The sequence below is a fragment of the Lagopus muta genome, chromosome 21 (genome assembly GCF_023343835.1).
Source record: "Lagopus muta isolate bLagMut1 chromosome 21, bLagMut1 primary, whole genome shotgun sequence".
In the NCBI taxonomy this organism is placed as follows: domain Eukaryota; kingdom Metazoa; phylum Chordata; class Aves; order Galliformes; family Phasianidae; genus Lagopus; species Lagopus muta.
The window spans coordinates 6,888,657-6,916,111 of NC_064453.1; the positions used below are offsets into that span (position 1 = coordinate 6,888,657).

A 27,455-nucleotide genomic window follows, 5' to 3' on the forward strand; every position below is an offset into this window, starting at 1 on the left:
ATGCCCCACGCCGGCGAGAAAATGGCGGCGGCCGCGGTGCGGCTGTGGTGGCTGCTGGCGGCGGCGGCGGCGGCCGCCGCCGCGGCCGGGGCTGGGCCGCGCACCCTGGTGCTGCTGGAGAACGGCAACCTGCGGGACACGCACTCGCTCTTTTTCCGTAGCCTGGCGGGTAGGGTGGGGTGTCCCGAATGCTGTGTGCGGGGTTGGGGCCTTTGCTGCGAGAGGCACGGGAGCGGGTCTGGAGAGGGGAACGGAGCTGTGAGGGCTCTGGAGCGCAGCGCTGTGGGGAGCGGCTGAGGGATTTGGGATGGGTCACTCTGGATAAGAGGAGGCTCAGGGGAGATCGCATTGCTTTCTGTAACCCCAGAAAGGGGTGTGAGGTGGGGATGGCCTCTATGCCCACTAACAGGAATAGGTCTGGAGGTGATGGCCTCAGGTTGTTCCAGGGAGGTTCTGGTTTGATAAAAGAAAACTTTTTTTTTTTAGAAAGAGTGGTGATGCTTTGGTACAGGCTGCCCAGGGAAGTGGTGGAGTCCTTGAAGCTGTTCAGGAGCTGTGAAGATGTGGCACTGGGGGACATAGTGGGTGTTGTGGGGGGTGGGTTGGCTGTAGGACTGGATGATCTCGGTAGTGTTTTCCAAACTTATGATTCTGTATCTCATGGCTGCAGATAGGGGCTTTGAGCTCACCTTCCGGACCGCAGATGATGCTGGCCTCTCCTTGATCAAGTATGGGGAGTTCCTGTATGACAACCTGGTCATCTTCTCACCATCCATTGAGGGTATGAGCTGGGGAAGTGCTTCAGCAGTGATTCAGGGAGGAGCTTGGGGCCGTTTGGGGGTGGTTGTGAAGGACAAGGCTCTGGTATGGGACAGTCATGAGCTGTTGGTGTGCACTTGCAGATTTTGGAGGAAACATCAATGTGGAGACCATTACTGCTTTCATTGACGGTGGTGGCAGTGTCCTGGTGGCTGCCAGCTCAGACATTGGTGAGTGTGGTGCCTGTTGGGCTGTGGAGAACATCGCTATATGTCAACCCTGTCACACATACTTGCAGCAAACAGATCCTCTTCCTTGGAGCTCCTGAAAAATGAATGCAGTGGGAAAAACATAATGCCTAATTAGCTCGTAGGTCAGTGTCCTTCAGCTTTGCACTTCCTAGATGTGCTGGAGAAATGCTTGAGAAGAGGTCTTTTCTGGTTATTTGTGGATGAGAGCCTTAAGTAGATGCACTTTATGTGCAGTTATGAACCTCAAGATTTGTGCTTTGAGAAGATGAATGCTTGGCCTGGGGTGAGAAATGAAACCAGCCTTTATTTCCATTTTTGAATGGGAATTTAGCAGAGGGAAGTTGCAGTGCTCAGAGTTTGGCTGGTAGAGTGCTGAATGTGTCACTCTCAGCTAAACACATTTTGAGTGTTGAGACTGGGTTGCATTCTTCTGAGCCCTCTGCATTCTGGAATCTTGTTCTCCTTTCAGGTGACCCACTGCGGGAGTTGGGAAGTGAGTGTGGGATAGAGTTTGATGAAGAAAGGACAGCTGTCATTGACCATCACAGCTATGATATATCAGACCCGGGCCAGGTGAGCATCTTTATCTGCAGGTTTGGGGTTTTGTTAATGAGAACATGTGTGTAAAGGTTGAGAGAAGAATCTTCTGTCCTTATTTTCCTTCCTTACTTCCATCCCTTCTCTGCTGTTCACAATAAAGTTGTAAATACTGCTGTTCAACAGCATTCAGTGTTGCAGCAGGCAGAGTGCTGGCACAGCACTGCAGCTCTGTGTGGGGAGTCTCTGCCCTGAGTCCATCTTTCTGAATTTGCTGGATTTGATCTTACTGCTACCCTGGGGAGTGTCAGTGTCACTGCGTCTGTTTCATCCTCTGAAGTGTGTGTCTGGTTAGTTTGTGGTAGGTTGAAGAAGAACTTTACAGGTGACACTTTGAGATGCAGGAAGGGTAACTTTTAGTGCCGGGTGCTATTGAGAGATCTTTGTGGAATTGCATATGTTTCCATGTTTTCTTTCCTTTTGTTAGTCAGTGCTTAAACATGAAAACCCTCTGTTAGGTCTGAACTTACTCTGATAGTTCTTATTTAAAAGAAACTGTTTAAGTTGTATGTGGATGCTGTCCTATCTTAAAGGTGAAAGCTACTCAGATAAGTCAACTACTGTAGTGTTACTGTTTTTATCAAAAGGGAGTTTTATATTTCCTGATGTATCTTCATATTTGATTTACTGTAGTTAAACAAAAGAGCTGCTTTTCTGATTTTCTTTTTAATGAAGTTGTAACATTTATACAATGGCTGTTCAGTTTTGATGGCCTGTAAAAACAAAGTTGACTTTCAGATAGAAAGAGAAGCTGTTGCTTGCTGTTCTAAAACCTGACAATTACTGGAAGTGTATGTAAATACATTTGCCTGTGCAGTGCATTTACACAGATCTCTCTTGTTTCCTCCAAGCACACACTCATAGTAGCAGATGCTGAAAATCTCCTGAAGGCCCCCACCATTGTGGGGAAAAAGGCACTGAACCCCATTCTCTTCCGAGGAGTTGGGTAAGACCTGCCACAGCCTGGTGGCTGCTTTTGGGGAAGCAAAAACCTTGATGCTGATGTGAGCTAGGGGCTGGGTTAGCCTAGTGTGAGCAACCTGCCTTCATTTCGGATAGAACCAAAAGAAAATTTCCAAAACAACTTAGGTTTTGCCTCAGTGATGTTTCTTCATATAAATTAATGAAGTTTGACAGCGTATCTCAAGAAAGTAGTTCATTTCTGTAAGTGTGCAAATTCTGCAGCTTTATAACTACTTGCAAGGATAAGGAGGTTTGTGCAGCTCAGTCAGTGCCTGCAGCTCCCTCTGGTTATTGATGCCACTCTTTGTGCCTCTCCCCACAAGGATGGTGGCTGATCCTGACAACCCGCTGGTGCTGGATATCCTGACTGGCTCTTCTACCTCATACTCCTTCTTCCCAGATAAACCCATAACTCAGGTACATTCCTTTTACTTTTTCTCTTCCTTAGTCAAGTCCCTTAGATTCCAGCAACTTTGAGAAATGGATATTTACATGGTTAAACTCTTGTTTGATTTTTGAAAGTCAGGCTTCCGGATGTCTCCTTGAGAATCTTCCTCCTTGCTTTTTGTTGGTGGGAAAATGTCCAGTGTGAGTGATACTTTGATATAGGCTGATACTTCTTCCAAAGTAAACTGCCTTTAAGCGACTTCATCCCAAGGAGAGTGTAGATGCAAAACATTGTAAATTCCATTCCTGGTTGTTCTGAGTAGTTAGCTGAGATGCTTGGCTTCTGTTGAACTGCTAAGTGTGCTACATGTGGTCAGACTTCTCCATCTTAAAGCAAACTTGTGGCAGTAATGAAATCAAATAACTTGGAGACTGAACTCTTCTTTAATTACCTTTAAGTTGACTAAATGCTCTTTCAAATGTGCTTCTTTTCAGTATCCACATGCAGTTGGGAAGAACACCCTTCTGATCGCAGGGCTCCAAGCAAGGAACAACGCTCGCGTTGTTTTCAGTGGCTCTCTGGATTTCTTCAGCGATGCTTTCTTTAATTCTGCTGTGCAGAAAGCTACTCCTGGCTCCAAACGGTACACCAGCCTCCTGGCATCCCTTCTTGAGGCGTACCTGGGGGGCTGTGTGATCAAGGAAATAGGCCACAAATGTTCATGCTATTTGAAACAGCAAGAAGCTTGAATGCTTATAGTGTGTGATGGGTTCCTTTGGCCTTGAAGTGCTTTGGAAAGAAATTCTCTTAAACTCAGGATAGCTTTTTCTTGTCCTAGTTTTGCTTTTGGCATGTAGATTTTTTTTTTTTTTTTTTTTTTTTTTCAGAGTGATTTTCATGTTTTCTTTGTCTTCCCTCGTCTCCAGGTATTCACAGACCGGTAATTACGAGCTGGCTGTTGCCTTGTCTCGTTGGGTGTTCAAGGAAGAAGGCGTGCTGCGTGTTGGGGCCGTGTCTCACCACCGTGTGGGGGAGCTGGCACCTCCTAATGCTTACACCGTCACCGATCTGGTGGTGAGGCTCCACTTGGGGGGGTTTGCTTGGAATGTGATCTTCTGTTGTGTGGGCAGGAGGCGACATGGAGCTGAAAAGTACAGCTGGATCCATTTTCATACTCATACATACTTTTCATACATAAGTATTCATACATGCTTATTCTTTGACTTCTGAAAGCTGCTTTGATTACTGATACCAGAATGTGTTTACCAGAGAGGGAACTTAACTTACTGGGAGAATTCCTTAGTCTCTTTGAGCTGCTGTAGTCATATGCTGGGCTTGAGCTTTGTTTTTAGCCATCCCTGCTGCACCCTGTTGATGTGTTGTGGGTTTGTTCCAGGAATACAGCATTGTCATCGAAAAGCTTTCCAACGGAAAGTGGATCCCCTTTGATGGAGATGATATCCAGCTGGAGTTCGTCCGCATTGATCCATTTGTGAGAACTTTCTTGAAGAGAAATGGTAGGCTCCCCCTCACCTCTTATGCCTTGTGGTGGGATGCTTTCTCTCTTGGTGTGGTGGCGTTGTAGCAGGAAGACCTGTGAAAGCTTTCGCAGCTTCTCCCATTGCTTCTGTCAGCTCAGCTTTGTCACAATCTTTTCCATAGGTGGCAAGTACAGCGTGCAGTTCAAGCTCCCAGATGTCTATGGAGTGTTCCAGTTTAAAGTGGACTATAATCGCCTGGGTTACACTCACCTGTACTCCTCTACTCAGGTAAGGAATGGCGGGAATTAATTACGTAAGAAAAGAATGGGTTTTTTATATTACTGCTAAGTTGTGTTTTATCTGAACATACAATGAATTTCAATACTTCTGATTTTTTTTCTTATCTTTTGATTTGCTTTTTGAGATTTGGAAATGAGCTCCACAAAAAACTGGTAGTGGTTTCTTCTTCCTTGAGCTGGTGTTACACATTTACAGTGAATGCCCACATAGAAATAATCTAACTGTTACAGTGGCTTGATCTGTGCATGTGGTTGGAGCTGTGGAAGTACATGGGACACTGAGAATTGTTTTCTGTTTTGGCTGAGGATGTGGTTTCATCCTGGAAATGAATCGTTCGCTTGCCTTTTCAATAATGTAACAGGTTCTGGGGATTGGAGGGAGTCAGCTGGATGCAGGACACTGTATCTGTCCTTGTGTACCACCAAACTCAGAAAGAATGCCTGCTTCTTTCTTAGGTGTCTGTGCGTCCCCTCCAGCACACGCAGTATGAACGTTTCATCCCCTCGGCGTACCCGTACTACGCCGGGGCCTTTTCCATGATGGTGGGCCTCTTCATGTTCAGCATTGTCTTCCTGCACATGAAAGAGAAGGAGAAATCCGACTGAGCTCCCTATGGGAGGAAGAGCCTTTTCCCTGTTGCCATGCACAGATGGGCAGCTCTCAGGGGCCTTACTGTAACTGAGGACTGGTAGGTGCAGCCCTGGTTTGATCTTTTTTTTTCTTTCTTTTTTTTTTTTTTTAATCACATGGGTTGACTAATAATAGAGAAAATGAACCAGATATTTGCGGGGAATCTGTAGTCAGAATGTTTGCAAATGTGGAAATGTGTCATTCCTGGATTAGCTCAGTGCTGCTGTTTTGTTTACCTGGCCCCTTGGTTGGAATTATTTTGGTTTGAGATTAATTCCATTGTTGAAATAAAGTCTTAGTCCTCTCACTGTGCATTGAAGCAAGCTGATTATTGTGGTGCTCTGGCTGGAAGCCCCTCTGTGTGGTGAGGAGCAATAGGGGGGATCAGAAAGGAATGCTTTCTGTATGGAAAATGAGTGCCGTGGGGAGAGGCGTACCACACAGAGCCCATCACTCCATCCACTGCTTTGCTTTTGGGGCTGGTGTTTTTCCATGACTCAACTCCGCTCCTGGAGTGGTGCATGTGCAGGGCAGGTGAGGATTTCACCACCACCCCTTGAGGTTAGCAGCCCTTTGCAACACACAGCCCTCATGCCCAGACACATGCACACTCCTCTGCAATAGCTTTGCCTTCCCATGCATCTCTCAAGCAAATTAACACTGACATTTCACACTCTAGGGGTTGGAGAAACAACTTGACCTGGCAGCAATAGACTGTCAGCCTTTCTGGCTGGCTCTGCAGCCCTCTGGGAGGCGTGAGCAGGTTTGAACTTGGTAAGCTACAGAAACCTGGGGAATGCAAATCAAATTGTGCTGGGGGAATGCCTGTTGTTGCCTAGCTGTATCCTGGAGCTTGGGCTCTTTCCCCATGGCTCCATGGAATTTAGGCTTAAGGGCTAAACAACTGCTTTGTAAGCAGCCCTTAAGTACGTTTTTCCTGAATGCTGACCCTATGCTGTGCTCTTGAATGCCTCAAAAGGCAGTCAGAGGAGCGTGCAGCACCTGAAAAAGCACCAGGATTGCAGCTGTGCAAGCTGACTCTTGCCCCCATGGGCTGTAGGAGCTGCTAAAATGCATCTGGAGTGTTCTGGGACACCTTAAATGCACATGGATAAGTGGAGGATATCCCAGAAACCAACCCGGGGCGCTCTGGGTCTCTCAAAGCGGTGTCCTTGGAGCCCCAAAGGAGCTGGGCTGACAGACGGGCACAGAAGAGCAATGCGGGTTGTCCCACGTACGCCGCACTGAAGGCTGCACCAAACGGCGCTCCGATGGGCTCTGAGCATCCCCCGAATGCCTCACAAGCAAACGGGAGCGCTCAAGAAAAGCTCCCGAGAGCAGCACAGCGCCCACAACGAAGCGGATGGGCGGGGTGCCGCCGGGCGCGGCTCCGCTCGGCGGTGGGGGCGGGACGTTTCGCGACGGCGACGCTTTGCGGCGGGCGCGTTGCGACGGCGGCGCTTTGCGGCGGGCGGCGGTTGTGGCGGCGGGCGGCCATGCTTCTCACCGTGTTCTGCCTGCGCCGCGACCGCAGCGAGCTCACCTTCTCCCTGCAGGTGGACGCCGATTTCGAGCTGCAGAACTTCCGCGCGCTCTGCGAACTCGAGTCCGGCATCCCGGCAGCCGAGAGTCAGGTCGGGGCCCGCTTCCCTCGCGCCGCCCTCTCTCGGGGGTGCGCGGCGTCCGCCCGAGGCCCGTCCTGCCTCTGGAGGGCGGCGGTTCCGCGGGGAGGAGCGCGTCCTTCGGGGCCTCGGATCCCGGGAGTGAGGAAGGCAGGGCCGGCTGCGGGCTCCTCGCCTCCTTCCCCTCTCTCCAGAGAACGTTTTGAGGCTTTCCCCCGTTTTCTGGGAGCTGTGGAGGCGGCTGTGGACACGGCGCTGCTCCCACACGCGGGGAGCCGCATCGCGCCCGGTGCTGGGCTCACAGAGCTGCCCGGAGCCGGGCTGCGGCGTGCTGGGGGGACCCCGGAGGGAGTTTCTCAGTCTGCTCTCTGCCTTTTGTCACAGTTTGCTCGCAGGCGTTGTGCAGCTGGACAAGGCAGTGTCAGCTCTGTCGCTTTATCTCGGCGTGCTTGGCAAAGTTTGTGAAGTTTTGTTTCCTGAAGTTTTTGCTTTGTGAGCCATTTCCCACTCTACATTAAGAAGGCGTTTTTCCAGTCAAGTGGATGTTAGTCAGCGACGGAGGACTGTGAGACAGGAAAGCTGCGTGCCCTGCTGAGCAGGTTCCCAGGGCCTCACCTGGCTTCAGACTGCTTTCCTCTGCCCTCGTGAAGCTCTGATTTTGCTGCTTAGTGATGAGAGGCACAATGCTCTCTGGTTCTAAGATTGACATGCCGGTGTGTAGGGATTATTGTGCAGTAGAACCTGTGCTCAACACTGGAGCAGCTGTAGACAGTGGTTTGAGTTGAGAGATGCCCCTGAGAAAGTGTAAGGGGATGGTGTTGATGTAACCTTTAACACAAGAATGAAACCATTGCCTAACTTGTTTTCCAGAGCAGTAGAAAATCAAGGTTATGTGGATCTTGCATTAGGAAAAAAGCTCTTTGTCTATGAGAAGTAGAAAGGGAGCCACAGCAGTGTATATAGGGCTCCTGCCTTCTGGGCTTGCTTGCAATGCTGTGTTACAGCCGATGAGGCACCAGCATCTCTGATGACTCCTACAGCAGGTGACAGGGCCAGCCCCTGCTATGTGACAGGGATGTTCTCTGCCCTCCGGAAGCTGTGAGCACTTGGTAGCTCAGTGACCTTGTTTGCAAAGCTGCCCCTCTTGCGTCACGGTGACCTGTCAGCTTTGCATCTATTTCAGGATAGCAAGGGCTCACGTACTTCTGTGCATGCTTTTGCTGGGAGTTCCCTTTGCATCTTTGCTCTGCTGCAATTAAACTGCCGCAGCTTTGTGATTACAGGGACTACAGGTAACATGGGTCAACTCTGCTTTTCAGGAGTGCTTCTGCTTGCTTTCTGTTCACCTGTCTGTTTATACATTATTCTGTTTCCTTTTAAAAATTTTTTTCCAAGTGTGAATTTACTGTTCCTTCCCCTGCTCTTTCTGTCTGCGTTTGTGCAGTCTTCTTTGGATCTTCAGTAGAAAGAAGGCTACAAAACATAAATTATCAGCAAAGCAGTTCTGTCAAAAGATTTTGCATGCCTAAACTACCCCCAAAACCAGGGGACAGTGTGGGTCCTTGTGTTGCACCCATCAAATTTGGTTTTACTGCACATAACACTCATTGCCTTATGGTAACACTTACTGCTTCCTGGCAAAAAAAAGAAGATGCTTTTAGTAGCGAGGACCGTGCAGGGTCTGTGAACCACAGAGTGAGTCTGAGTCTTTATCATTTGGTGAAATTCATTCCGGGCACTGTAGTTTGGGGTGGAGGTGACTGGTGAAGCCCATGGCTTTGAGGAGTGGAGGACTGGAGGGTGGCACAAGATAGTGTGTGAGCTGCAGCTGGGTTGTGCTGATAAGGGGAGGTGTAGCAGGAAGAGCAGAGGGCAAGAAATTTGGCTCGCTGTTTTCTCTCTCGCATCGAGCAGATGCCTTTTGTGGAGAAGAAGAGGGAACCTGGAGTTAAAACTGACTTTTCTGTGTTGTTCTGGCAGTGGTGGTATATCCTTCCTCCCTCTATGTGTACGTTGGGTCGATTTGTAGCACTGTGGGCTTCTTTGAGAGAGGAATGTTCCTGGTGTATGAGCTTTATTTTGCTGACAACTGATTTCATGACTGGGCTTTCTTGCTTCATGAAGACGTTCTCCCCGGTGCCACTGTGGAGAATCCACACTATGTGGTGTGGCTGCCTGCTTCCTGCCTGGGTTGCCTCTGGATGAGCTCGTGCTGTGGCTGCCTGGCTGGCATACAGCTCTGAATGCTGCAAACTGCATAATTGGACTGAAATGAGAAATGAAATCAGTTCGTTTTAGCAGCAAAGCGGAATGGGTCAAACGTGCTTTAAGCCTTGCTGCTGATGGATGTGGAGCGAGTGCTGAGCACTTAATGCACTGTCTGAGGCGTTAAGGCTGAATGTTTGTAAATCCAATCCTAGCAAGACGACAGGGGTAAAACCTCACCTAAACTGATTAGCTCATGTCTCTTAGAGCATCTGCACAGAGAAACTGTCATTTAAGATTTGTGCGTGCAGCTGGGATTTGCTGCAAGCTTACTTTCTCCACAGACAGCAGTGCTCAGAGTCAGGCCTTAGTGTAGTTTGCAGGTGGGTCTGTGTTCACTTTGAAGGGGACTCACAAGCCAGTTGAGTGCAGTACCGTTGATGCTGTAGTTACTGAGAGGGTAGAAACCTCATCTTTGTTGCTAATGGTGTGTGTTTTTCCTGTTCTGATAATTCTGGCACAGAAGCCGTAATGCTTAACAGATACGGTTACTGGGATGCCAAAGACACATCTTCAACAGAACTCCTGTTCTTTTAAGGAGAATGGTAGAGGTTTTGTGGAATCAGAAGCCCAGAATGTCATTCTGGTCACAGGCAAGTCTTGTGACGGTGCACATCTGCAGTAATTGCCTGTTGAAATTTCAAGGAAAGCATGGACATAATTTAGGACATCTGTAGGTATTACAGATCTAGTGTTAGTAGAAATGTTCCTACATAACAAGTAGAAATCTTTTGTTTCCATAACGATGGTTATTCATTTTTTATCTCAGTATGTTTTTATATTTGTTGAGTTAGATTAGAAAATCATAATAGAAAAGGGTGTGACTTTATGTATTATAGTCAGAAGAAATTGATTCCTTGATTCCTGCCACTGGTTACAGTGATGTTTGGAGGCTGATGGTTTGGGTCTGAGTGGACTTACATCGCTGAAGTAAAGCAAAAATGGCTGAGATAATCACAGAAGTCTCTCTGAAAAGCAGTTGTTGTGGGGAGCTGTGTTCTGGGTAATGGAAGAAATCGTTGCTCTGTAGATGATTCAATCCAGTGTCTGTCCTGATGGATGCTGCCTGCATGTATACAGCTGAGTCTTTGGTTAGCAAATGCAGAGCTGGGTGAAGGTAACGCTATGGGAAGCAGTCACGAGCTGGGTAATAACAGAGATGTGATTTTGGAAATGTGTGGCAAACAGGTCTGGTGTAAGCTGTTCTTTCCTTCAAAGATCTTGGCCTCTAATTAAGAGACGAGCCTTTCTCTGAGATGCTGAGCTTTGAGAAGTGGTTGCTGGCTTTGGATAGGAGAGATGCTGGGTACCTGCCCAACCGCTTCGTGTTAAGGTCTGCCTGTACCTGAGGTCCAGGTGCTTGGGCAGGGCTTGTCTGTGACTGTGCTCAGGGCTGCACGCCTGTTCTGAGGCTTGAGGTGGGCCCACAGGAGTGGCTGAAACATGTTTCTAGAAAGAAAGTAAGTCAGATCCTGATCTGCTTGGTCACACTTGTTGTTTTCTCCTTGCGTTCTCCCCATGAGCAGATTGTCTATGCGGAGAGGCCTCTCACTGACAACAACAGATCCCTGGCCTCCTATGGCTTGAAAGATGGAGACGTGGTGATTTTACGACAGAAAGAGACCATAGAGCCACGGCCCTCGATCCGTTTCCCAGGTGAGAAGTGATGCATTTGCTCTGAGCATCTGAAGGCTTTGCTGTTGTCTCATTAGTCTCTAACACCTTGCTAGGCAAAACTTCAGAGGAAGGGTAAGCTGTGGCTGGGGGACCTCCAGAATTAGCTGAAGGACTCATCATTTGGTGGTTCTAAGAAAGCAAAGAATGTTTCACCATTCTGGGGAAAGTTCAGAAACCCATGTAGCTTGCTCAGAACTGCCGTTTGTGTAGAGGTGTGTGACTGTTCATATATGGCTGCTCCTTTCCTGTTCTGTGCAGTGGTGCAGGAATGTGTGCTCAGGGTGGCTCAGGTGCATTAAGGGGCTCTTGCAGTACATGCTCCCATCTGTATTCGAACAGATACACAGAGAAACTGCATCTTAACAAATGCAGGTACGCAGTCATGCACACAAGCAAGAGACTGCTTGAATACTGTGAGTGTGCTCCTGGTCTTACCTCTCTCCTGCCTTCTGCACCGATTCCTATCAAGTCCACTTCTTGAAAGGATTGCTGCCTGAGGAGGTCTTGGGTGAAGTTCTTGTCCTCCTGCTGTGGCTGGAGGGTTACCTGCAATGCACCTGCAGAAGTGTTGCTTTTTTTTTTTTCTTTCGCTTGAGTTTTTCTTTCTTTCTTTTTTTTTTTTTTTTTTTTTTTAATTTCCAGTCAGAGATTGAGAAGTGCCTTAGGCACTGGGTTTAGCCTCGTGTTCCTTCTGTGCTGTTCACATTTGTGAAGCTGGAAATAACTAGTGTGTGATTCAAAAAGTGCATTTCTGGGGATGCAGAGCAGGCCAGTTACATAAGGAAATGCCAGCTTCCCTCACCCAGTAATCTGGCTGTGTGCCTCTGTACTCAACACCTCTACAGAGTGGTGTGGTTAGGTTGGTATCTACAGATCCTATAGCTAGAAACATTATCACGGTGGAGAGGGATAATCAGAAATAAATGAAAATGCTCACCATGTCCTAGGCTCACAGAAGAACTCCGCAGGGAGTTATGTCCAGGAAGAGATCCTTCCTCAGTGGCAGACAGCCCTGACATGGGGTCCAGGAGAGGTGCAACCAGGCTCTACCACTTCTGGTCACACAGCTGAATTGCCTTCACCTGTGCTCCCATGGCTGACTCTGTTTGCCTCAGATCAATCAGAGGTTCAGGCCGTGATTCAACAGTTCCCATACAGCACCTGTTGCAAACTGCTGTTAAAAGGACCTGGTCTAAGAGCCTAGCATTAAGACTGACCTACCTTTCCCATAGTTATTATACTTACTTTTTTGAGCAGAACTGCAAATAAGAAGTGCTGATGTGTTTGCTCTCTTTTCCCTCCAGCCCTGCCAAGGATCGACTTCAGCAGCATTGCGGTTCCTGGGACGTCGGCTCAGCAGCGTCAGCCACCAGCACAGCGCCTTCGCCCGTCGCCTCCCGATGCGCCTTTGTTCCCTCAGGGTTTGGAAAACCCAGCATTGCTACGGGAGATGCTGCTGGCCAATCCCCACGAGCTGTCCCTGCTGAAGGAGCGCAATCCGCCCTTGGCAGAGGCGCTGCTCAGTGGAGACCTCGGTAGGTCGGGTTTTTCGCTGCAGAGGCGGTTCAGAATCTGTCTGCGCCCAGTTCCAATGCCAGTTACCATACCCCAGCTGCCTGGGGTCCTCGCTGCTGGCTTATTGATGGTGTTCATGCAAGGCGCTGGTTGGAAGCGCTGGTGGCAGAGTTCCTCTCTTTCTAGCAGTTTGGGTGTGTTTCTCCAGGTTGGGTTTTTGAACTGCCTGTGTCCCCTGCTTTGAAGTACATGCATGGATTAGCTGAGTTTCTGTGAGTGCAGGTGGCTCAACTCCTGATTTTTTTTTTATGCTGAGTCTCTGAATGCACTGCTTCCACTGCTGTGCTGTGTTTGCAGCACTCCAGAGGTCAGCGAGAGCTCAGCTGAGAGCACTGTGCTCTGAGACCATCTCTCCTTATAGTGGTTAGCTGCTGAAGAAGCAGACATCAAAGAGAGAGTGAAAAAGGAACCAGTAGATGGTGTCTTTAGGGAGCGTTCCCATTAGGAATAGTCGTAAATGTTTACATCTCTCTTAATCTTGGAAGTGTAGTTTTGCAGTGGGCACTTCACATAGCATAGATGAATTGTAGTACAGCATCCCTCATTTTCTCTGCAGCTGATTTTACTGTCTTATTCTTTGTCTGATTAAAGTTTTGATCTCTAGTCCCCTTTTAAGTACAAAGAATGGTGTTTTGGGCATTGAATAATGTCCTTCTAAGCCTCTGCAAGTCTTTAGATAGGAAATAAATCTGGTTGAGCTTTGGGAAATGATTGAAGAGAAGAACCATGTAGCAGACTTGTTCCCTTTCAAGGTTACATGCTAGTGATTTATCTGTTAAAGAGGGGAGCTCACATGGATGTTGATGACTACTGCATTGTTTACTTCAGACTTCTGCTCATATCCCTGTTAGTTGTGTTGTTGTCTGATGTTTTTTTATGCCTCCTTTGAGTGTTGCATCTGTAGTACAGAGCAGTTTTCTCATCAGCCGGAGAAGAATGTGCTGCAGCTGGCATGAGATGCAATGTCAAGCCAGGACACCCACATCTGGCTCACCTGCTGACCTGTTTTGTCTGTGGTGCACATAAGGCTTTACCTCAGGTGTGCGTCTTTAGTTCCAAATCGCTGCAGTGGGATGCCAGAGGGAAGTGCTTTTATCTGGTTGTACTCTCATTGTTTTGTACTGCTGCTATGAGTGTTTCTGTTCTAATTCTGATGTCCAAATGTATGAACAGATGTGTACCATGTGGCTGTGCTGGGTGCATTGTGGGCACATCAGAAAGCACGTGCTCTGTGGAAACTAATTAGATAAAAAAACACCAGAACAGCCACCAAATGCTTTCCTGAGCACGTAATTGTCTCTGAGCCAGCAAGTTTTTTGATGGGAATTGCATTTCTTGAAGCAAAACCACAACCTTCTGTGTTTACAGAACTTAATTTATTACCAGGTCTCTTTGACATATACTTGATCTGATCTAAACAGTAAAGAATAGTCAGAAGCCATCTGAAAAATGGAGATCTGAAAAACATGCAGCTAAACCTCCTTAAGCAAGTGCCTCTCCTCGCACCTCTTGACTGCAGAGTAGGCATTCACCTTTAGGGATAATAAAACCTGTGTTGCTTGGGCTTAAAAGTAAGTTCTGTTCCTATTTATGCCTTTGGATCTTGAGTTTGCTCTTTGCTGAATTTACAAACTTATTTTTCAGCAGATTGCTGAGTGGAAAACATGGTAGATTTTGCAAGCTGCTCTTGTAGATGGGCTGTCTTGTTCAGAGCAGTGAAATCTCACTTCTCTGTCTGTTGGGAATTCTTCAAAATACACATGCACAATTCAGAGAAGAAGCTTGAGGGAGAGTTCTGTATTCCTGATATCTGTTGCAGGTGGTTTTTTCCAGATTTTTGGAGTAGTTTGTAGGCAACCCTTCCTGCAAAAGAACAATGAGTTGCTGTTTCAATAGCAGCTCTTACTTTTAAATACTGTCTCTTTTTTTCCCCCTGCCCCCACTGCCCTTTTTTTTTTTTTCTCCCTACAGAAGAGTGAGCACAAGAGAATTGAGTTTGTTTGTGCCCTACTGGCATTGCAGTGTTTGGGTAGCAGAACAAGGAGGACTGGCTCTGTGCAGTTCTTTTTCATCTCAGCAGATTCCCAGATTTGGCACCAACATTTAGGGTCCATCCGTGCTGCCTTCAGATGAAGCCTCTTGTGCTTGTGCAGCTGATTCTATCTTTGATTGCATGTTGACACAAAAAGAAGTGTTTGCTGTGGCAGAATATGATTTGTAAGAGTAATTACCAGTAAAAAGCATTCCTGTATGTCTTTATTACTGCAGATAAATTTACCAGGGTACTGCTGGAGCAACAGCAGGACCGAGCCCGACGGGAACAAGAGAGGATCCGACTGTATTCAGCTGACCCTTTTGATCTTGAGGCACAAGCCAAGATAGAAGAAGACATAAGGTAGCAAACCAAAGTCACTAGCAGGCTTTGGAGATCGTCATGGTGTTTTTTTTTCCGGAGGGTGCTTCCCTCCAACTTGGAGGCTACAAAGAGTGTGTTCAGAAAGCAGATCCTGCCTTAATAGAGAAATCTGCCTTTGGGGTTATGCTTTGAGCCACCTTAGCAAGTGGTAGGATTGAGAACTGGGGACGTGTGGTTGTGCACAGATGAAGCAGCAGCACTGCTGTGTGTGTGAGGTCTCAAAACTGCCTAAGTTGGGCCCCTCTGAAACCAGTAGAGTTGTGGAAAGCAGTGAGCATATTCAGCTTTTTGCTGAATAGCTGCATCCTTCAGAGGTGGTACTTATGTGCCTTGGTTGTGTCTTGAACCTGAGGACCTGTGCTGGTCTTTGACCTGAGCTCTCTGCACAGCAGTGGTGTGTCTCCTCCCACGCTGGACTCTGCACCTCACTGCTATCAGAAGAGGTCTATAGAAACATGTTCTGCTCGTGAGCCCTTGCTCCCTCTGTCCGTCTTCCACGTGTAATTGCATGGGGGTGAGGCATGATTTCTTAAATGGAATGATGAATCCTTGAGCTGGAATGTGACTTGCAGTTTAGTCCTTGTTAAGGAAGTGTCCTTCTGACATGGGCTTACTGTTGATAATAGCAAAAGTTAATTTGTGAAGAGTCATTCTTGCATTATGACTGACAAGGTGTTGGTACTGGATAATGGCTTAGCATAGCAGTGCTGAAAAATACAGTGCGTGAATTTGTTGGTAAATCATTGCTTGGAGGCAAAGGAACACTTTCCTTGCTCAGTACATGAGGGAAAATTGGGGCAGATAAAGGGAATATGTCCAAGGTTGTGCAGCTATTGGGTAAAACTTGGGCATCTAGCAGTCCCCAGGTTTCACAACCTGTTTAGTATCTCAGGTTACTGGAATTCTTGCTTAATCAGCTGTCCTCTGCCTGAGATTGATTGGGAGTTCCTGCAGGCATCCACAGTTTCTTGAGACACATCTGTCCTTCTGTGGAACATCAGGAACGGAGAAAACAGAATAATGGATTCAGCAAGAAAACTGAACCTGCAAATCAGCTGCACTATATCTGATTTAAATGGAATAGCAAAAGACAACATAATGTGAAGCTCTTTGTTTCACAGGCCACTAGCAGCAGGGTAGCAGGGGGCTTTAGCTTCCACGTGAGCCAGGTCACTGTTAGTTGCTCTTAGCTGTTTTCCTCCCACACCAAAAAAACACATCTACCCGTCCTGCTGTGGGAAGGCTACAGAAAATGCATGAGAGGAGCTTGGTTTTATCTTTGCTGTCTGAGGAGGAAACGTGAAATGGCATTAAAATGGGAAGCCCATGTCCTTTCTTAGATAAAGCTGTTTAAGATGTAGTCAGTGTGGATACCTGTTGCTTTCAAGGTTGCTGTCAGGGCCACGATTTGATTCTCAGTGTTTTTTTCTGTAGGCTTGCAGCGTTGCTTGTAGCGTCTGCTAGCTTTGCAGCGAGGCATGTGCTTGTAGCAGTGTTCTCACTGCAGTTTCAGTTATAAGCCTCCTTTCCTTTGCCTGAGAGAGGCAAAATACCAGGGAAATGCTGGAGGATTTTAATGTTGAGCTGCGCTGTGGGATCCCAGTGTTGTAGCTACTGGCAGCATCTTCATCACATGCCCTGTTTCCTTCAGAGTGACTGATTAACTTGCTGGTGTTTGCTTACAAGTTCTCCATGTTAGCTCTGTGATGATGGGTTTCTTGCCGACAGGTCATCACGTGCAGGTGTGCTGCAGTGTGAGCTGTGCAAGGTGTGGGGAAGAGCAGTCCTCCTGGCTGCAAGGGAAGTGGCTTGGTATGTGTGAATTAAGCCAAGATCATTACTAGCAATCCCTCTGCTGAGAAGGCTGTGTTTAGCTAAGCAGTGTTTGTTGTGGTTTAGAAATGATGTTTGTAGCTAATGCAAACTGCAGCAGGTGGGGTTGTCAGGTCTGTAAATCAGAGGGATGCTCATAAGGGTTTGCTAATGAGAGAGGTCTGATTTTTTTTCTCTTTTTTCTCTGTTCAATTTAGGCAACAAAATATTGAAGAAAATATGACGATAGCAATGGAAGAGGCGCCCGAGAGCTTTGGCCAGGTGGTGATGCTTTATATTAACTGTAAAGTCAATGGACATCCAGTGAAAGCTTTTGTTGACTCAGGTGAATTACTCCTGCTTTCATCTCTTTCTCCATTCTCATTTCCCTCATTGAGGGAGAGAATAAACACTCAAAATTTTTGCCTGAAATATTTGTTTGTTATAAAGCACTGTTTTACAAGATTTTAAAGCACCTAATTAAAATCTCAGAACAATCTGGGCTTCAAGGCAAACTGCCAGTTGTGGAGACTGTTTGTGGAGCAGCACAAATGAGTGGCTGAACACCCCAGCTCAAGGCTCCTGTGAGGATCTCTGGTGCCTCATGGCTGCAATGCCAAAATGGTCACTGCTGGGCGTGTGCCTTATCTTAGTTTACAGATAGGGGAACTTTGCCAGCCTTAGTGCTGTACCTCCCATCCACCACGTTAAAGTACTCAGCTCTGCAGCAGTATGTACCTTACTGCCCATGCTCATCTGTGAGTGTATACATCGTAAATTCAAAGCTGTGGGTTTCATTAAAAAAAAAACAAAAGCCTTTTATGCAGTGACACAGTTGCCTCATGCAGGTGATGTGGTTTCCCTGCTACCGAGTCCAAGATCTTAAGCCCTTCCAGGAGAGTATTTTAATTTGTGATGCCCTGTCAAGACTTCACACAAATTCTGTTGCTGTTAGGTGCCCAGATGACCATTATGAGCCAAGCTTGTGCTGAAAGGTGCAACATAATGAGGCTGGTGGATCGGCGGTGGGCTGGCATTGCTAAAGGTGTAGGCACTCAGAAGATAATTGGCAGAGTGCACTTAGGTAAGTACTGCCATTCTTAGCTTTAGCAACACTTCTGACTTGAGCCTTCTGTCTCGTGTAATTCTTTTAGATGAGGGAACCTGCAGCTCCTGCAGTTGAGAAACTGTTCACTCCAACTGCAGAAGTGGGGTTGATTGGGTTCATTCCCAGCAGGGAATTTCCTGCTGGGGTGTGACTGTTGGGCAGTGTGAGTTGCACAGGAAGAGTTCTAAATTGGTGGAGCATTTGATCCTCTTCCAGGAGGAGAAATCTGCATGTGTGTGCAGGTTTTCTAGATGAGAGAAGGTTGTCCCTATTGTATGAAAAAGGTCATTCTTTTTGCTGTTCTTGCTTCTTAGGCTTGTGCTCTAATGAACTGTATGTAGCTCCTCTAGCTCTGGCTTGGAAGCTTAGATGAGCAGTACTTAAGGCTCTAAGGCTAGAACAGCTTTGATGATTATTCACTACCCAAGACCAATGCAGGCCTGATCGTCCCTGTGTTTGCTCACAGCTGGGCTTTTGACCAAGGCTGTATATCAGAGTCCTGATGTCAGCTCTCCCCAGTGTGATTGTGCAAGCCTTTCCTAGGGGATTAAATAGCAGAACATAATGTGTTGCACTGTAGCTTGCAAGGTGATAACTCTTCTCCCTTGTGTTCCAGCTCAGGTTCAGATCGAAGGGGATTTCCTGGCGTGCTCTTTCTCCATCCTCGAAGAGCAGCCCATGGACATGCTTCTCGGACTGGATATGCTTAAGAGGCATCAGGTAGCCAAACCAGTTTTGAAATAGTTATTCAGTTTTTTAATCCTAAGGCACTAAGCACAGTGTAAGCACCATACCTGGGAATGGTGTAGGATTTTATGGGAAGAGAAAATAGTGGATTATTTTTCAACCAGTCATGAAAGGAGTATTTATGCGATGTGCATCACAGGTGTATGTATAGGGTGTCTGGCTGCTCCCTGAAGTTTTTTGCTCAGATCAAAGACACTCGAGCTTTTCAACTGAATGATTAAATACAAAACAAGTCAAGTGGAGGCCTCTGCTTACAGCTGATGCTTTCTGTCCATTTTGCATAATGCTATGAGCCGCTGCCATTGGAAATGGCTTGTTCAGCCTTGTCTCTTCTTCTGGGAACTGATGTGCTCTATATAAGCCCCTGATGTCTCAGTGTCTCTTTCGCAGTGTTCCATTGATCTCAAGAAGAATGTGCTGGTGATTGGCACGACTGGCTCACAGACCACTTTCCTCCCAGAGGGTGAGCTCCCGGAGTGTGCCAGGCTGGCTTACGGGACTGGGCGAGAAGATGTGCGGCCAGAGGAGATTGCAGACCAGGAACTAGCAGAAGCAATACAGAAGTCTGTAGAGGAAGCAGGTATTGTAATGAGCTCAGATGAAATATTAATCTGCTTGGTCTTCTTGTTGTGTGTCAGAATGCCTGTTGACAGTCACTGGAAGATCCTTTCTCCTTTTCTCAGTTTCTACTGCAGCATCAGTGAGCAAAAGGTGGAGAGAAAGGGGCCTTGTTCCTGGTTATTGCATCTAACTGCACCAATCTTTTCCTTTCTATATAGCAAAATCTGTCTGCACGAAGGCATTTGGGCATGCTTGCTGTTGAGTTTGTGCTCTTCTTGCAACATTTCTAGCAGCTCTGATACCTTGGTCTTCAAAGATAAGTGGTTGTCTCTGGCACCCATTCACCTGGTTTGAATTGCTGTGCAGCAGGTACACAACTCAGTTATGTTTGTTCTAGCAGCCTCGCATAAGGGCAGTACGGAGGTGACTTTCATCAATCTGATTCTTAACAGATACAGCACACAAAAACAAACGAGCCCTAGCAGTAAGTACAGATCTTAGTACATGAGGAATAGCAGTCTCAGCAACTACTCGAGTCTCACGTGTGCAGTGTCTGAGACTGCGTCAGTGTCTGATTGCTGCCCCTCTGCTGAGGAGCTGTAATGTAGCAGTGCTGTTAACTTGCAGCTTATGCCCAACCAAGACAGCACAAGTTCACGGCAGTTTTTAGAAACATGCAAAACACTTTGCCATGCTTAAGCTGATAAAATTGGTTTTCTAAATGATTTTCTTGCTAATTTTTAACTGTAGCATGATTAAAAATCAAAGTCTGATAACTGTGTGTGCATGCACATAGTGAGAGAAACATAACAAAGTTATAGTGCACTGTTTTTTTTTTTTCTTTACTGCTTACCACTTGCTGCTTGATTGTCCAAAGTGTAATCAGTGATGTTTTCTTTTTTTTTGCAAATAACCAGTTGGCTTACATAAGAAGAGCACACATCCTTTTGAATTATTTTCTTCTATTTTAGGCATGTAAGCTTCCCACAGATAGAAAAGCTCCAGAGGAAGGCCAGACTTGAGTATACCAGCAAGAAATGAGTTACGTTTTGACTTTCTAAGCCAGTCTTTGAATGCTTATTAATTTAACTTCCAGCAAGTAAAGAGGATAAATAGAAATTTGTCCTTTCTCTGCCGAGTTTTGACATCCCTAGAGGTCAGGCTCGTTGGATTGGGCTCATGTCTCTTCACATAACCTGGAAAATGTGGAGATCAGCTCTTCTCCAGTTAAAATTGCAGGCATTGGAGTTGGTAGGACTTAGTACTCTGGTGAAAGGATCAGTCAGAAAGCAGACCTCTTCATCTGAAACAATGTGTCTCTGTAATTATAGCATTTTAGGCGAGTGCTTTGAGATGAGAAGTGTCTAAAATGACTTAAAGCTGCTTATATACCAATACAGTTCTAAAAGCAAAGAGACTTTTTGCTCAGGCTGATCAGCAGTCTACCATTTCCATTGCTAGAGAGCGCTGGAGAAACTTAAAAGGTTTATGACAATAGGAAATTGATTTTGTATGCTTACTTACCTGTGGAACAGTAATGCACAAAATTAAGGTAGGTCTTGTTTAGATGGACTATATGCAAGCCTTGGGCCTCTTACAAGCCTTTGGTTTGCAGGAATCTTGTTAGCTGTATTCTGAGATGTCAAAATGTGAACTCAGACCCTCTTGCTCTCTTCCAAAACTATTAACTGCTGCTAGATGGCACCAGAAAAAAGCGAGAGAAAGGCCTGTAAACAGGAGAGAGGGAGAAAGAGAGCAGCATCAAGGAACCTCAGCTTCCCACAAGGCCCGTGATCTTCCATAGCAGCTCGAGTGATACAGAAATCACTCTGTAGGTCTGCAGGCGATCAGAGTTCTCAAGAGCTTATCCCATGTGCAGCTTCTCATCCAGGCAGCCTTGATGTAAGAAAAGCATCGCCTTTCGTATGTGACTCAGACTTTTCCTGATACAGAGAGGAATCTATCCCTGATGATGCACTTTGTGGAGAGGAGTTTGTTCCTGGTGTTAGCTGGATGGTATCCTTGGTGAGGCTGGGATTCAGCTCCTTTGGGAAGAGGATGACAGTGAGTCTCAGCAAGAGCTGAGAAGTGCTTGGCAGCATACCAGCTGCTTCTACCATTGGAGTGGCTGTGACTCCCTGATGACCCTGAATACAGAGTGAAAAGACCATTCTGTTTCCTCTCTGAGGTACTGGCTTGGAAGAGAGCTCAAACATAGTACTGCTGCATAGAAAAAGATCTGTTGTTTTCATCTGTATTCTGTGTCTCAAGCCTCTTTGCCACCCATGTCAAAGATGAGCAGTCTGAAAATGTGCAGGATAATGCTGGATTTTAAATATGCCAACATTGTCAAGTTGTTGTAGCTTCATTAAAGTCAGACGTGCAACCAAGAGAAAAGATTGCTCTGGTACACAGTGCAGCAGCAGGCGCACAGCGTGTATCGATGGGAGGTGTGGTACCGCAGCATTCAGTACACTGTTCGTATCCCATGGAGAACAAAAGAAGCAAGTACCTGAGGTGAAAAAGGTTGACTTCTTCCGTGACACGGAACAGGAGGCACGTCCTGGCTGTACGTGAGCAGGGTTAGTGCTCTCCAGTACTCCTGGATATCTGTAAAAAGAGAAGGACTTGAGGTTAAGCGGTTGTATATGCTTGGGACCTTTGAGTTTGGAGACCTTTGGGAGGGAAGGGGAGCATATGCAACAAATCATCCAGCACAATCTGAACAGCTGTTTGAGTATACGACACAGAACAGAGTAGAACTTTAATGGAAGAATGGATGCTCTTTCAGCAAAGGTCAAGTTGGTGATTTGACAACAACATGAGAGCTGATATGTTAGCAAGACTAGACCATTAGCAAGATACGCTCACTTCTTCAGTCTAGCTTGATGCCTAGACCCAGTGTGTAGTGGTCTGTAGCGGTCTGCAATTAATCTGTCCTCCATGTGGAGTAGGAAGCAGTGAGCTTTTTGACTTCTGGCTGTCTATTTCTTTGCTTTGTTCTTCAGTGCCTCAGGAAGCAATTCCTTTTTGGGATTTCTGCCCTATGATCTTTGTTTCCCACTTGCAGCAAGCTGATGTTTGCTCATCTTCTCTTGCCTGTGCTGGCATGATCCCCTGCAGGGCAGTAGCAGCTGGGAGTGTGGTCTGAGATGCCATTTCATGTCTTGTTTCACTGAAGCATGTCTCCTGAATGTGGCTGTACAGGGAACAAACAAGCACACTAGACATCTTCCCTGTGCTGCAAATATGTTGTCAGGTGTGGGTGTCGCTCGCAGACCGCTCTGCAGTGTACGTAATGCAGAACAACCTTTCAACTGTTCTTCAGCAGGGCTGTTTTTGACCTGATATAGAGAATTGCCTGGGCAGACCTGCTGTTGGAAGCTGGGGAACGTGAGGAGCCCCTGCTGCTCATGTGCTGTCTTCATGGATGGTTGGGAGGGGAGCTGCAATGTTGCAGGACTATAACCATGCATGTCTTGTGCTCTGAATGCTAACACGAGTTTGGTGTGTTTGTTTCCTAATCCAAACAGAACGTCAGAAGCCTTGATGCATGTAGTGTGTGTTTACTGCAGCTGGAGTGGGCCACAGACCAGGTATTTATAGACATCAGTTCATAAGCTTTCACTACAACGTTCACACTACTCGCAGCAAGACCATCCTCCCTCTGAGCTCCTAGGGTGAAACCCACGTGATGTGAAGTTACCAACCTGTTTAAGAGTGTGAGAGAACATCCTGCTTTGCTTGGCCAAAGGCAGCAAACCTGGGTTGCATGTATGAGGAAAGGTGGGGCCCTCTGCTCATGCAAAGGAGAGCCCTGTGACTCTGACCTTCCATCCCGTGCTTTCCAAGCAATGTTTGTTTCTGTTGCCTCAGCCTCAGCCTCAGTTGAGCAGAGGCAATGAATTCTTTGACAGTTCAGGGAACTGATACGCAACACGTACACACATACACACAGAAACAAACCACTGGAACCTGCTCCAAAACTTATGTCCTAATATAAGTTTGCAGTGGATCTGATGAGCTTAAATACCACCGTGCTGTTAGATGGGTATTTGTGTACTGCTTTCTCGAAGCGGCGTACTGGTGAATGCAGCCATTATGTTACAGCTTCCCCAGGTAATTTCATATCCACAGTTTCAGTTCAAGCTGACTTCATACGAACGATGTTTGCTGACCTCTGGATATCTTGTTTTCTAATCATCATGTGCCTTAACATGCTGGAGAAGAAAAACTGCTTCTCTGGATGCCTTTTGCTGCCATTGTTGTAGCTGCACTGATTAAGCAGATGTAAAAGTAATGAGGTTTTTAAGCCTATGGTCTTGATTTAAAGAGAAGGTTATGGCTAATAGAAATAGGCTAAAAGAAAACCTAAACTTATTTTTAGCTTGTGCAAGCCATCTATGAAGCACCCCTATGTAGTACTGTGCACAAGCATCCCACTGAAGCCTGCTCTCTATATTGCAAAGAGGAATTTAGATCTTGCTCTGCTATGAAAAATAAACAGGGATGTTGGGATTTCATCATCTTCTCAGTGATATAATTGCTCACTTTGAAGTTTAAATATCCCCTAATTGTGAGCTCTCTAATTACCCTAGAACTGGCTTTTTGTCTTTTGTTGTCAGTAATGAATTGTCTGCAGCTGGAATGTAGTTCTGGATTTACACTTGCTTATTCTCAGAGCACTTGGGACTGTCCAACAACTTCTTGCAGTAACTAGTGTTATAAATAGAGTGGTGCTCTGGTTAGTGATGCCCAAGTGGAGGTAATATGCCAAGCTGATACGTGAACTGTTGTTTTAGCTTCTATTCTAAAGGCATGGATACGTGAAAGCTGCTGTAGGGAGCCTATTTTGTAGGGGGTTGGACTTGATGATCTCTAGAGGTCCCTTCCAACCCTTACAGTTCTGTGATTCTGTGGAAATAGTGCTGTTTCTGTGTCCTAACTACTTTTTTTTTTTCTTTTTTTTCCCTATCTATGTATAGAGAATAGTGACAAAGAAACTACCTCACTGGAAATGCCCTCATTACCAGCTTCTGATGGGTTTCAAAATCCAGTCCAGTCTTCAGGACTAAGTTCTAAGATCTGTAATCCCACAAATCAATTACTTGATCGATCTGTCTTTGCCCCTGCTTCAACTTGCTTATCCAAACCTAGCCTCACAGAGCCCACTGATCCTGGAGCCGTCAAGTCAATTGAGTCTTCAACTGAATGCTGGATCACCCCAGAAAAAGATCATCCTCTTGTGTTACAGCATCTTTCCAATAACTCTTCCTTGGCAGATAATGACCGCTCTCTCCAGACAGAGGAGGTGAATTCTTGCAGTCCAGCTTGCCTTTCACAGAAAAAACTTGAAGAAACATTTCTTGCTGACAGTCTAATGGAATGTAACACTATAGAACAGGGCTGTGGTGAGGAACCTCTTTTGAAAGTGACAAAAGAAAATAGTTTGACTGACAGCCCTACTAAGCTTGGGCAAATAGAAGATGCATCTCTGCCTTCAGAACTAAAGGAACCAAAACAGAAGAATGAGTTTGCCATAAACCATCAGATGTGCAAAGAGCCAGAGAAGTTTGAGCATCTGGAGAAACAAACTGACAAAACTGACCCAGAACATCCTGGCAATATTGGTGGGGTTGAGAAACCTGCTGTGGAAGAAGAGGGCCATACAGCCAGTCAGCCAGGAAGTCTTCCTGCAGAAATGAGAGAAGGTAGACTGGAGAAAGCAGATCTTTCCTGTGTGAAGGGGTGTATCCAAACATCCTGTCATGTGCACATGGAAGTGGATACAACTGAGCACTCTGTAGCTGAAGTGCACATCTCAGCAAGCAAGCAGAAGTGGCAAGCCAAAAATGGAAGGGCATCTGACCTGAACTCAGATGCCTCTTCTATGGAAGTGGAGTCACTGAAGTCTGCAACTTCCCTGAGTGATGCAGTTTCCACCTCTGATGTGTTGCAGTCTAAAAGCACCAGTGGAATCCCCACAAAGTCTAATGAGTTGTCCAGTTTAACAGCTGAACACAGTTCTTCCCCCTCCATCATTCATCAACAGGACACAGATCTGGGTAGACATTTAGAAGAGCCGTGTTTCTCTCTTGCATCAGCCTTGAAAGAGCTTCACAAACTCCTGATCAGCTGTAAAGGAGAATGTAAACTTCTTACATCTCAAGTTTCTCAGCTGGAAATGGTTCACAAAGAGCAAGTACAACAGAAGGGGTTTTCTGAAGATGAGTGGATAGTGTCAGATCCAAATGGCCAGCAACAGAGTAGTTCCTCCTTTAATGTGAGATATGAAGGTGGAAAAGCAGAGGGGAGCCAGCCTTGTGATTCTCGCACAGAAAACGTTAGTGTTGGGTCTGTCACTCACATGGAATCAGCTCCTGGAGAAGACGCCTCAGAAATTCCAGAGTTTTCAGTTAATAATGATTCGACTGCAGGGACATCTGACCAACAGGAGAGCTCTGAGCAGGCAAAGGTTTTGCCAGAATGGTTCCAGTGTCCGACTTTGGAACAGAACACTGTTTCCTCTAAGCCTGCTTTGGGTGAAGGTACATCTCAAGATACTCAGGCATCACTCACAAAAGCACCTGAGAGAAGCAGCAGTTCTGCTCCTGACGGCCCAGCACCATTGGGTGGCTGTGAGGAACTACTGCCTGGTCCACCTGCTGAGTCCACTGAACTTCCCTTGGTTGCTTCACCTCCTGCTTTCCCTGCAGCTGATGTTGATCGAATCCTTGGTGCTGGCTTTACCACGCGAGAAGCTCTGGAGGCCCTGGAACAAGCAGATGGGAATGCAGATCTTGCTCTTCTCATTTTGCTAGCCAAGAGTATTGTTGTTCCTACATAACTGTGGAAGAGTGGGTCTTAAGACATATCTAAATTACACATTGTAACGTGCAAGCAGAATGTTGAGCCAGAGTTTTTAATTATTTGCAGCCAAAGTAACGTGTCTGTTCTGTTTCGCTTGTTAGATTTGGCCTTTTGAAAGAAAGAAAATGTCCTCGTATTGCGTGGATGGGACAGCTTTTAATTATACATACTGGATTAAAATTCATGTTTTTATTTAAATGCAAAATTTTTGAATAAGCTCCAGTGTTACGAATAACAGAATGGCAGAAGCCATTGAGATCACCGCCCTGCCCAGCACAGAGCAATTGTGACGTGAATTGAGTGTTGTACTGTGCAGCGGTGGCGAGGCGCACGCGGAGTTGTGCAGGCACTGAGTCTGCTGTGACACAGATGCAGAACTGCTCTAAATGGGCTTTTGGAGTTGTTGCTGTTTTCTCTCCCCTACACCTTACAACCAAATGTCTGTGATGCTAATGAAACAATTGTGGCAGGTCCTACAGGTGTGTAAAACTTTGCAGAAGGAATGGGAGGGTGTCAGGAATTTTTGGAAGCGTGGGTTTGTGTTTGCGTGGGGAGAGCTGGTGCCTGCTTTTGACAAACCCTCTGTGCTCCTGGGCTGTTGTGTTTAAGTTTACATTATGGGGAGAGAGGATGGAGAGAAAAAGGGGAGGGAGAGAATTTGGTTCTAGAAAAACTAAGAGATGTACTGACTTACTTGAAGATGTGCTGATATCAGTTGTAGGTGGGGAGGGGAAGTAGAAAGGGGAAAAGAGTATTTTACCCTTTTTTTTTTCCTTAACATTGCCCATATCCTGCTCCTCTCTACAAAAGAACGAGCTCAACCACTTGAGGCAAAACCTTGATGATGAAACCTCATAACAAAGCAACTGCATGTCATGGCTTTTAATTGCATCTATCCTTGGAAAATGGTTTCTCTGTGTGCTGCATGGGGTTGTGATAAGCAGAATGAAGAAATCTGCTTTGCACTAGTTTATCTGGATGTTTGGGGATGATCAGCCTCTCAGAAACTGCAGAAGTCTGCAGTGCCTGATGGGCTGCTAATTGAATACCTCCTAAAGAGCGAGGGCTCCCAGGTGGGGCTTATGGAACACACGCTGACATGGCACCCGTGTCACAGCATCGTGGCCTTCCAAGAGGTCCCTGGGGAGCAGCCTGCCTGATCAGGATGTGCTGAGGCTGTGCTGTAGGAAGCCGTTACCAGATGCTTTTTTCTCAAGTGAACGACTTCGGGGGGTTTGCAGAGCCTCAAAATACTCCTGGGGTTGGGAAAGGAAAGCATGTTGAAATATGATACCAAATTTTAAGTAGGAACTTTCACTTAATCTCACTCATGAAACTCTGGAGTGGCTCCCTGTGAAAGCTTAAACTTTCTGCTTTGGAGCTGACCTGAAGTGACTGATGGGCAGTGCTGGAAACATGACTTGTCCGTCGTT

The 27,455-nt window shown here is 46.4% G+C and overlaps 2 protein-coding genes across 8 annotated transcripts; both read left to right on the forward strand.

Moving 5' to 3' along the window:
- Nucleotides 1–10,884, forward strand: DDOST (dolichyl-diphosphooligosaccharide--protein glycosyltransferase non-catalytic subunit). 2 transcript variants are annotated; one of them, XR_007380822.1, is made up of 13 exons: nucleotides 1–169; nucleotides 671–781; nucleotides 903–989; nucleotides 1,480–1,583; nucleotides 2,459–2,553; nucleotides 2,894–2,987; nucleotides 3,453–3,601; nucleotides 3,885–4,032; nucleotides 4,355–4,475; nucleotides 4,621–4,727; nucleotides 5,195–5,427; nucleotides 6,049–6,143; nucleotides 10,783–10,884. XR_007380822.1 is itself a non-coding variant. In XM_048967560.1 (11 exons), the coding sequence occupies exons 1-11, from the start codon at nucleotides 1–3 to the stop codon at nucleotides 5,342–5,344; spliced, it is 1,335 nt and encodes a 444-aa protein (XP_048823517.1). In that variant the 3' UTR covers nucleotides 5,345–5,681. The 2 variants fall into 2 exon arrangements, 1 of the variants encoding a protein (XP_048823517.1); XM_048967560.1 differs by lacking the exons at nucleotides 6,049–6,143; nucleotides 10,783–10,884 and having other exon boundaries at nucleotides 5,195–5,681.
- On the forward strand, nucleotides 6,824–27,230 carry LOC125703284 (protein DDI1 homolog 2). Of its 6 annotated transcripts, XM_048967558.1 has the most exons (10): nucleotides 6,824–7,003; nucleotides 10,783–10,912; nucleotides 12,238–12,468; nucleotides 14,777–14,903; nucleotides 16,955–17,082; nucleotides 17,692–17,820; nucleotides 18,461–18,564; nucleotides 18,982–19,171; nucleotides 22,686–22,748; nucleotides 24,138–24,250. In XM_048967558.1, exons 1-9 carry the CDS (start codon nucleotides 6,866–6,868, stop codon nucleotides 22,700–22,702), a joined length of 1,194 nt encoding a protein of 397 aa, XP_048823515.1. In that variant the 5' UTR covers nucleotides 6,824–6,865; the 3' UTR covers nucleotides 22,703–22,748; nucleotides 24,138–24,250. The 6 variants fall into 6 exon arrangements, with proteins under 6 accessions (XP_048823515.1, XP_048823510.1, XP_048823514.1 ...); XM_048967553.1 differs by lacking the exon at nucleotides 22,686–22,748 and having other exon boundaries at nucleotides 24,138–27,230; XM_048967557.1 differs by lacking the exon at nucleotides 24,138–24,250 and having other exon boundaries at nucleotides 19,371–24,121.
- Nucleotides 27,231–27,455: the final 225 nt, after the last annotated feature.

Bases quoted from the DNA above. Each gene is read 5' to 3' on its own strand.
- DDOST (XM_048967560.1), top strand. From the start codon at position 1: ATGCCCCACGCCGGCGAGAAAATGGCGGCGGCCGCGGTGCGGCTGTGG. The intron at 2,554-2,893 runs GTAAGACCTGCC...TCTCCCCACAAG, and splicing joins ATTCTCTTCCGAGGAGTTGG to GATGGTGGCTGATCCTGACA. The intron at 4,033-4,354 runs GTGAGGCTCCAC...GGTTTGTTCCAG, and splicing joins ACACCGTCACCGATCTGGTG to GAATACAGCATTGTCATCGA.
- LOC125703284 (XM_048967553.1), top strand. From the start codon at position 6,866: ATGCTTCTCACCGTGTTCTGCCTGCGCCGCGACCGCAGCGAGCTCACC. The intron at 17,821-18,460 runs GTAAGTACTGCC...CTTGTGTTCCAG, and splicing joins AATTGGCAGAGTGCACTTAG to CTCAGGTTCAGATCGAAGGG. The intron at 18,565-18,981 runs GTAGCCAAACCA...TCTCTTTCGCAG, and splicing joins ATATGCTTAAGAGGCATCAG to TGTTCCATTGATCTCAAGAA.